This window comes from Diadema antillarum, unplaced genomic scaffold (genome assembly GCF_040938485.1).
Source record: "Diadema antillarum isolate AM-2024a unplaced genomic scaffold, OU_Dant_1.0 seq00001455_RagTag, whole genome shotgun sequence".
Taxonomy (NCBI): domain Eukaryota; kingdom Metazoa; phylum Echinodermata; class Echinoidea; order Diadematoida; family Diadematidae; genus Diadema; species Diadema antillarum.
In genome coordinates, this window is record NW_027272201.1 from 1,709,409 (window position 1) to 1,719,272 (window position 9,864).

The window sequence follows — 9,864 nt, forward strand, 5'->3', positions numbered from 1 at the left end:
TTTCAAATACCCATAAACTATTCATGCCAATATGAATTCGATTGAAAACTAATGGCATGAAAGAAATCCAAAAGTCTGGACACTCTTGAAAACGGCCTAACAAACATGCAAACATTTGTAGGTGTGATGTTAACAAAGTCTAAGAAAATTGTCAATGTACTACTGATACATAAAAGTGCTAATATACAGGGACATACAATGTATAAATTTCAAGAGGTCATTGATCTTCAGATCTGGATGAGAGGTTTAATCCCTCAGTTGTAGCCAATGTCATGCTGTCTCATTCTTCTCTTTGTTCATAAAATATTGATTGCACACCTCGTAGTCCGCCAGGGAGCCCACATCGAATCGACCCGAGATGTCGTACACGTATACAGGTAACCTAGAGGGGATAATATCATAACATGTCACAGAATCAGGTGGTAAATCACTCCCGATTTATCACAAACTTTGTTAAAATAGCATAATTCTTTCCCCTTGAGTCTGTGTAGCATAATGGCCAAAGGGCAATAGTATTCTGAATCTACAGTTCTTTGGACCCATGGACCACACAAAATATGGAACGTCTTCACTAAAAACATCTTTATAATGGGAATACTGAATGTGTCACCAAGCGACACGTGAATGTACTTCACTGAAAAAAGTAATCAAATGGAAGGATCTTCATTCATGTATGTTACAGGTGAATACAAATTGGAATAGAACACTTCACCACTACATTCCTTCACATATAATACGGCATGGCCTATACACAATCAATGCTCTTCGACATTTTATGGGTAAATACTTTGAGGAGTGACTAAACCAATGACTCAAAAGGCCCAATATCTGACAGTTGCGAAAGGTCTGTGGTGCTTTCCGAATCAAATATCACCTATATATTCAAAGTTTACCTTGAATGCAGATATTTGACAAAATTTCCAGTGGCATCTTTCTCTTTCATTGGTCTATCCTGAAATGAGAAGAAAAGTTATAAATCTCTAGTTATGTTCAAGAGATTCAAGGAGTATTCAACAAATGTGCTGCAGTGTTGATAAAGTACAGAAATACATACAGGTACTTTGTACTAAGTAGTACTCATATACGTTCAGTTGACGGTACATTCAGCTCCCTTGCGGAGAAAGTTCATTCACAAATATGCATTTGAATTCTTTATGATATTGCTTGATTTGATCTCAGTTTTTCGACAGCAAATTATTTATATAATTATGATATTATGAAGTTGTTAAGATTGAGACTGGAATACAAAGGAACCACAAAAAGTAATCACAGAAAATTTCCTTTCAATAGAATACACATGCATTTCTGTTCCAATGTTCTCTTACCCCCCCCCCCCCTTTCCCTATTCATAAGGAATAAGGCACCTTATCATATATGAGAGGTGTTTAACAACGGTCTTTGGACAGGACCAGATAATCAGTTTGGCATGTAAATTGGCTTTACACAGATCTTTCTGTAATGATCATCACAAATATACACAATGCATCAGAAAAAATGTAAACACAGGTAATTTTTGTTTTAAAATCTATCAATTGAATACACAAATTTCAGCTGACTCTACAACATACATAACTTAGGAAGGTTGTTTACCTCCTGCAGAAAGTTGTCCAGATGAGGCAAGCTTCGTTGGGAGAAGAGGTAGAAGCACGGACACTGCAAAGGAATGCAAACAAATAATGAAAAAAATCAAACAAAATTTGTTTTACTATATGCAATGGTTAGTTTTATCACGGAGAAGAAATTTGCAGTTACCACAAAGGACATAGTACCCTATCTTCCTTGTAAATACTCTGCTGTGAGACAACAATGAAACTACATCAAAATTAATTGACAAACACAAAAGTACAGTAATTTTTTGATTGTCTCTAATTCAAAACTTCTGTAGGTTTGAACATTAACCTGAGTCCCGAGTATACTTGAACAGGTGTCTGTGGGAAATGTGTGTTATACCAAAATAAGCTCGGTCTCAAGAGATAAAATATGCATTGTAGTTCAAGATAAAAAACAACTGAATCTATTATCTTGATATTCACTTCCTTCAATTTTGTCAAAAATACCTGCAACCTTTACGCTGCCTTACAACAGAATGTATAGCCCAGACATATCAGAAAGAGAGAAAAGAAACAGAGTAAGGCAGCATAGTAGGCAGTCAGCCGTATCAATACCAAAGAATCTCTGATACTCACAGCTCGTCTGGAGGAGGTTTCTTGAGGTTTTGGTTTCTCTAAAAACGCTGTCACCCTCATGTCTTCATTAACCTCGAGGATGCCACGCTTTATTGTCTCTGCAAGCAATGGGAAGACATACATATTATAGTAATTTATACACACAGGAACTAAATTCCTCAATGGATAAGTGCTAACTCGTGATATGGACGAATGGTAAGACAGTACTTGGGTTTTTAAGAACGGCATGAGTGCTCACACATTACTGACTTTCATGGAAGTCACAAGTGCCCAAACAGCATAATTTCATTCAAACAGTTACTTGTGTTCATCTAACATGTATTGTGAAATTTCAAAAACACACTAAGTACATATAGTATTCATACATTACTCCATTCCATGCTTGATTTTAAAGGGCTACATCATAGCATTTCATAAAAGCTGCAAGTGTTCATACATTACTGATGAGAGGCACAATTATCCCTCCATTATAGATCCCTATTTTGACCATTTTGACAATATGAAACAGCTGACATCAAAAACAGAGAGAGATTTGTTTGACAGAAAACCTGCAGGGAAAGCATTCGTGTTTTTGGATTTTTTTATGCCTATCCCAAAGTGAGATGAGTCTTGCAAGGCTTTGCTTCAAAACATAATCTAAAAGTTACTGAAATACAATTCAGTTTTTATAACATGCTTCAGAAATGCCCTGTTTTAGGGCTGTTTGCAAGACAGTTTCCCCCAACAAAAAGCAAGAATTATGCAAAAATGTCAGTTTTGCCACATGCTTAATAGTGATACTCCCTCCCCCTTGAAAAAAGAAGAAGTAATACATAACAAACAGTTAGAACAAATAAAAAAGAAACAACAACAACAAAGCAGCAATAGAACACTACCTTCATCTGGGATCTGGTTGGAGACCACCAAACTCGCTGCCGGACTCGCCTCCTTCCTCTTCTCAAACTCTGAGAGGAAAGCCGGTAGTGAAAAGTCTTCAAAGAATAATGTGTCACTGTGGCCAACAGCAAGAGAGAAAGAGATACATACAAATCAATGTGTCCATGATTAGTGGTACTGTAACAATGATATCCCAATGAAAATAGTGGTAAGAATGACAATGGTACTGATAATAACAAAACAGGGGCAATCATGATGATAATAAAAGAACTTTGTTATCAAGTCAAACCTGTCTATAGCGGCCACCCGAGAGACAAATAAAGTGGCCATTATAGATGGGTGGTTGCAATAGACAGGTTCTTCCACATGCTTTTTCTCTCAGAGGGAATTTTTTTTAGCGGTGGTATATGGCAGGTAGTCGCTATAGACTGGTGGTCGCTACAAGCTTTACTGTACATGCAAACTCCACAGAGCACAATGTTCTAGGCACCTATAGGGCCTACACAACTTTTGTCTTGTTGCTCCCATCCCCCCACCTCTTACAGTTAACAGTTGAGATTTCATTGACTGCCTGAATTATACACTCCAACAAATAAGCACCTTTTCACCGCAGAGAATTACATGAGATATGGAAAGCTCAATGTATGACAGACAGCTACAAAGAAATAGAAACACTTACCCTCCAATGACAAGAATATCATCAGCAATATTTCCATCTCTCACTGCAAGCTGAATGCATCCAACTGCTCCAATTCTGTCCTGATGAAAACAAGGCGTATAAACATCATAACGTACTTGTGGTGACTGTAATTCACAAAATTTGTAAATACCATGGCAACAGTTCCAATGTCAGAGTGAATCAGCTGTGAGCTCAATCACCTGTGAGCTCTATACAGTAGTTCTGGCTTTGATAGATCCTAAGTGGCTTATACCAAATGTATTAAATTTGTGTTGCAAGTATCTGTTGTTTACATAGTGAAAAAAAGAAGAAGATGAGCCCCACATTGTTATCTCAATGAACACACTGATAAAAATGTACAAATCTTTAGAAACAAAAAAGTAAAACACATAGTCTTATATGGGTGAAACTTTGTTGAGTTTGCTCATAGATATCCTATAGTCCATCAACAATAGGTAGATACTTGAGTATTTCATACACTTCAAAGCTTCACTCAAGACTCACATTTTTCACCAGACATTCAATATCTAATGCTTTTGGAGGATTCTGCACCTTTGAATGTTTCTTAGATAGATATATGGCACCATACAAATGCTGTGAATCCTCATCCTTATCATAATTTTAACAGGAGGGGAAAAAAAAAACCTGATCAGGGAGGCTGTTTTATCTTGTACGGACATGACACGACAGTCTTCAGTGTTCACGAAGTCACCTGTGAATCAGGAAAACTTGGCAGCTCCACAACTGGTTTGGATTGAGGTGACTTGTAATAGCAAACTGTTTCAACTGGACACATTTAGCCACCCAGAGAGGAGAGTTTAGCCCTTCTTGTGCCAGGGATTTTGCACAAAGTGTACAATGCTATGGGGTTTTCTGTGCCATTTGGCACTCACAGCACATAAAGGGTTAAACCAGTCTCACCTCATTGGAGGTTGTCCCATCGCTGACAAGACTCACTTGGGGCCAGTCCTGCCTCCATGACTCAAACTGCTCTCTGTACAGCTCATTTGTCTGCAGGTGAGAATACGGACAAAACACAAGTGATCAAAGTAATTTAATCCACGTTTTACTGTCTGCTGTATGAGGATAACCTCTCACATGCCTAAAATCCCCCCCCCCCCCCCCCGCCCTCTTCTCTGTCCCTCCTCCTCCTCCTCCTCCTCCTGCTATTCTTCCATTCATCAAATCATATCAGTGGGCTAACACTTATTGAGTGATCTGATGAGTTCTCTTGTTTTCTCCATGTCTCCTATTATGTGCCTGGATGACTTGAAAGAGAAAGACTAGCTGTTGTTAACAGCTTGCTTCACCCTAATCCAACCCTCCACCTCATCCCTCCATCCTAAAAACAAGTATTTAAAAAAAAAAAGAGCAAACAGAATGTAACTGTTAGTGATATTCACACATGCCAATTTTGGTATCAATAATCGATACATCATTTTGAGACTTCCCAAAGTGATGTATTGATTAATTGGCATGTATGCCAATACCATGCATTTACATGCTACCCGGGTACAAAATCTACACTATAAATCATAAAGTATTGATATGAAAAATAGGAAATCACACCAAACCACAATCTGCAAATATCTATCATTCAAATTTTCTTTAAAGTGTAAATTTGCAAACAATAATGCAAGTGGTTGTCAACATCTTTGATATTGGTAACTCCTCCTTAAAGAAATTCTGTCTCAGTATTAACAGAGTAATCCCTATAGCAGCTGCAACACAGCTAGACAGGTCATCACATCTGATTTATGAGAAGTCTGTGAAAAACATTTGGAAGTTCAAACTTTCAGATTCTTTCCCCAGAAAGAATTCCATCTCACTGAACACATAGTGTTAAATGGTAGTGCAGTGGAACCTTATCATAAAGAGGTCTGATAACAAAACCTTCACAAGATCACTTCACAAGTTGCATCTCTTCCGTTCTTTGTGAGAAACTAATATTCAGACCAAATGTAGAAAGAATATTGTCTTCATTTTCAGGTCCTTGGGGGGAAAGAAAAAAGGTTCCCGCTTTGTATGTGTAGTTTTTACAGCTGGCTTGTGAAGTCCCTGATGGAGTTAGTCATGGGTTATTCCTCACACTCACCACAAGATAGACCTTGTCTATTGCTTCATGCTGCACCAGGCACTCCATCCAGCGAGAAATCAAGGGTTTGGTTGCTATGGGAACGAGAGGTTTGGGAAGACCAGCGAGGTGCGAGTATTTGCCCGATGCATCTTGGGATATGTCCCGCTGGAGGCGAGTGCCATAGCCAGCTGCCAAGAGAATCACTTTCATCTGGGTAGCAGCCAACTACATGTGTAAATTTAATAGAAGGATGACAAAATATCAGTAGAAGGTTATTTCAATATCATATGGAATCAAACTTATTTGGACAACTTGCATAAAGAAAGAGAGATATCATCTGGTACCAAATGTGTTTCAACAGTCAGGAGCAGAGGTTCCCTTTCATTCCAAGCTATGTTCTACAGGATAGCAGAACATTGTTGGATACAGCATGTATATGTACACTACAGTGCTCATACTTGTAGCTCATGCATATTTTGACCAGGTATACCCTGGTAATAGTTACATGGACTCACAAAACATACGATCATATGGTTACGGTATGCTTGATGATCGACATCTCAATAGTCATGGCTTGATCTTTATAGAAATGTATAGAATTCATCCTACAAACTACCATCCATATGTTTCACATGGAGACTGAGAGGGTGACATTTACCTACTAGCCACCACATCACCACTGTCTTGAAATCCATTCCCATATTTTTCAATGTATTCCCTTTTGATAGGCTATGGACAATTTCTTAAACCATAGTCACTAGGAAGGTCTCAGATTAGAAGTTTTGTTTGTTTGTTTGTTTGTTTGTTTTTCAAATGCAGAATACAAAAATGTATAACAAATTAAATTAATCAGCATCTACTACCGGTACTACTAGCTTTATTCAATGATATCGACCTACAATATCAATAAAGCCACAGGGAAGAAAAATAATTTCATTAATCTAATTAAGACCCCTCATCCCCCCCCCCCCCCTTCCCTGGGGTCAAGATGATGGTATCCTGGGGCGCTCCGTTGTATCATGGACCTACATCGTTGTAGGTCTATGGTTGTACACAGTTATATTCGGGCTGTTCATTCAGTCAGTGTACAGTGCCATCATGGCATTGGGCTCCACCATTGCTCTTGAGGGCTCTACCTAACATTTCCAACTGTGACCGTGCATCACAAAACCAACAAAAAGTCACAACCCTTCATTTTACGTATGGACTTTAAAAAGGGTGAAACAAGTCAACCAAGTCATTTCTTTAGTTTTCCATTATTTTCTTAAAGAGCTATTCCTCTTCTACATTATTCTAAAGTTCCAAAGTTTGGGATCATAAAATAAATGGAAAAGAGGGTTTTCAGCTGTTTTTCCACTTTTTTTTTTTTTTTTTGGTAGAGTAATGTGATCAGGTATGTCGTACTCTATAGTCTAAGTCTTAGAGGTTCCTTAATTTCATTTCTTTAAATTCCTTTGCACACTCATCACCTTCAACTACTAACAACTTTTGAAAAGATAATGCTAACTAATTGTTTTAAAAGTTGGCATTAATCATGGACTGAATTTGTTCATAGAGCATGTTCAATTTCAGCTTTAATTTGAGAATACCTTCATATAGACTAGTTGAAATGTTGTTTCTAAATTCTATGGTGGTTTGTTTACCGGTACATTCCGTTTTTTGTCCCATTCATCGCATAGCTAGCACAGCTTGGTAAAGAAAATATCAAAACAAGAGATTGAATAGACCTTGTACTTCAGAGCCTCTTCTAATTTTCTCGGTTCACACTTTTCCAGAGTGTGTGCTCTCTTTTCAATAATTAGATATTACAGGTCAGGACAATCCATTTGAATTGAATTAAAAATAATACATCATATTAAAGGAAAGCTTGCGTTGAAGTCTGCTCTTTCAGAATCTGCCCTTTATACACTAAGCCATGCCTGGCCACTTTCTGTTGGTTTTGTGGATTTATACGCTGCAATGGGATCCTTGAACTTTGAAGAGACAAGGAAATAAGGATTAATTTTAATAATCGTTGCTGAAAGAAGAAAAGAAAAACAAATCGCCTGTAAAGTGTAAGCACAGATCCACGTTGACCGAAAGATCGGTCTGTATCTGTCCGTCGGGGAATGTTCCGCGGAGACTGTGTCTGGCTTCACGGATATCCCCTCCGTATGTCTACGGAGGACGGCGTTAATGGCAAAATACAAAAGAGTCCTCCGGACAGACGGATCTTTCTGTCTAAGATCCACGGTGCGTGAAACAAAGGACGCAGCTTGGCGTGGGCAACTTGGCCATGAATTGCATTCAATCCTCGCCATCGTTGGCCGTGTGTGATGAAGCAATCAGACCGCGGCTGGCCGCGTAGTATTTGTGATAAACTGCGTTACGGTAATGCAGTAAATGCACTTACATGTACTTTCTTCACTTTTCCGGAACGATCGTGTACAAGGCAAGGTGTAGGGCAGCCGCTGAAGTGAGGACCTGTTCATCGATCAGGGTTGGGTTATCTTCTGCAGCTTCATGAAAATAAATGACAAGGTTAAAAACATGTAACAAAGTGTGTTACGTGTCATTTTGAAGCAAAGTCGCTGGCTAACTTGGACTCGGAGCGATCCCTCCGGCCGTGGTACCGCCTCGCTACCGGTGATCGTGAATCGCTGCTTGGACGTACGTGCTGGCGCGAGCACTAGCTATTACATGATTGTGTAGTCCTGTATACTGTAGACAGCGTGCGAGTGCGAGTGGTAGCATAGCCGTCCTTGCCACTCTTCACTGAACCGCGGTTTGTGGGCGGGGCTTTTGTAAACATAAGTTTTACACAACAAGAGCGGATATATCATTTTCTTTTTCTATACTCAAGTGGAAGTACTAGTATACTCCACTCGAGTATTGTATGTATTTTGATTTGAACCACCTACTGTGTCCAAGAATTTGGAACTGCAGTGTACATGACTATCGGCATACTCGTGAAATAGGTGACTATCTTTCCATCTATACTGGCCCTCTCTCTATTTCCCATATCTTTCTATTGTATATATAATGAATTTACATTCATCTACTTTAAAGCTTTCAGCCTTCAAAACGAAAGATAATTGCGTTGATTTATTCATTATGCCCAGTTGTCCCTTTTGTTGAAAACTGATTTTGCTGAACCACAACCACCAACAACATCACAGTCTTTACTCTATATATCCGTTGTAAGATACAATGTGACCCCTGTGATGTTCGCATGATGCACGTGTAATTGATTATATATATTTTTTCTTATTAGGCTGTTGAAGAAATCAATATACCTTCTCACTTTTTTCTTACGCATAAAAAATCTGAGAAATATCCAAGTAATATATCCATTCAGAGAGAAACCTGCAAAAATCATATGTCTCTTTATTTCTCTTGATCATTTGAACAGACAACTTAGACAACATGAAAAACCTTGTGTGCTAACATATAGTAATGATGTGTTGAACTTTGAAGTTTCTATGTAATGTGTGCTTAAGATCTGGAAAAAAAAAATTGACGTTGTGTAGGCCCTAATGCTCTTTTTATGTTGTCATATAAGTTAGCCTACCAGGACCGTGTTACATTTCTCAAAGTGAGGTTGCCGACTTTATGGGAGCAGGGATTGACTTTTATCAGTTTTTGACGATGGGGAGGGGGGCGGGACATTTTGCGGCCATTTGCCTTAAAGATATATGCTCACAAGCACAAAAATTGCTTTAATTTTACCATTGAAAATATGCATGATGATAAGATGAGAAATGAGTATTGCCCTTTTACACCCCAGCTGAGATAATATATGCATTGAATTACTGAGGAGACAATATCTGTACAAGATATTATGTTTAATTTGTTGATTTGCATATTATCATTAAACACTGAAATATGATTATGGTGTTGACATTATGTGAAGTATAATATATCAAGTTACATCACAAAGTAAATGTAAATCTACATCATTCTAAATTTTGTTATTTGTGCCTTAGAGCTCCAATATAATTTTGACTACATTTCTTTTAAATGTAATGGAAACCATTTTACTTCAATTTGTATCATTGATTTTGTAA

At 38.1% G+C, this 9,864-nt stretch overlaps 1 protein-coding gene across 1 annotated transcript; it reads right to left on the reverse strand.

Annotated features, from left to right (window-relative positions):
- Positions 1 to 270: 270 nt before the first annotated feature.
- Positions 271 to 8,356, reverse strand: LOC139709629 (UTP--glucose-1-phosphate uridylyltransferase-like). The gene is made up of 9 exons (XM_071621587.1): positions 8,211 to 8,356; positions 5,837 to 6,043; positions 4,663 to 4,752; positions 3,742 to 3,821; positions 3,062 to 3,177; positions 2,187 to 2,284; positions 1,591 to 1,653; positions 894 to 952; positions 271 to 382 (listed from the first exon to the last, which is right to left on the reverse strand). Exons 2-9 carry the CDS (start codon positions 6,026 to 6,028, stop codon positions 271 to 273), a joined length of 810 nt encoding a protein of 269 aa, XP_071477688.1. The 5' UTR covers positions 6,029 to 6,043; positions 8,211 to 8,356.
- Between the last annotated feature and the right edge of the window lie 1,508 nt (positions 8,357 to 9,864).

Excerpts from the sequence above, each read along its gene's own strand:
- LOC139709629 (XM_071621587.1), bottom strand. The coding sequence starts at position 6,028 with ATGAAAGTGATTCTCTTGGCAGCTGGCTATGGCACTCGCCTCCAGCGG. Across the intron at positions 3,822-4,662 it reads ATGGGACAACCTCCAATGAG|GACAGAATTGGAGCAGTTGG; the intron begins GTGAGACTGGTT and ends TGTTTTCATCAG. Across the intron at positions 3,178-3,741 it reads GATATTCTTGTCATTGGAGG|TGACACATTATTCTTTGAAG; the intron begins GTAAGTGTTTCT and ends TGTTGGCCACAG.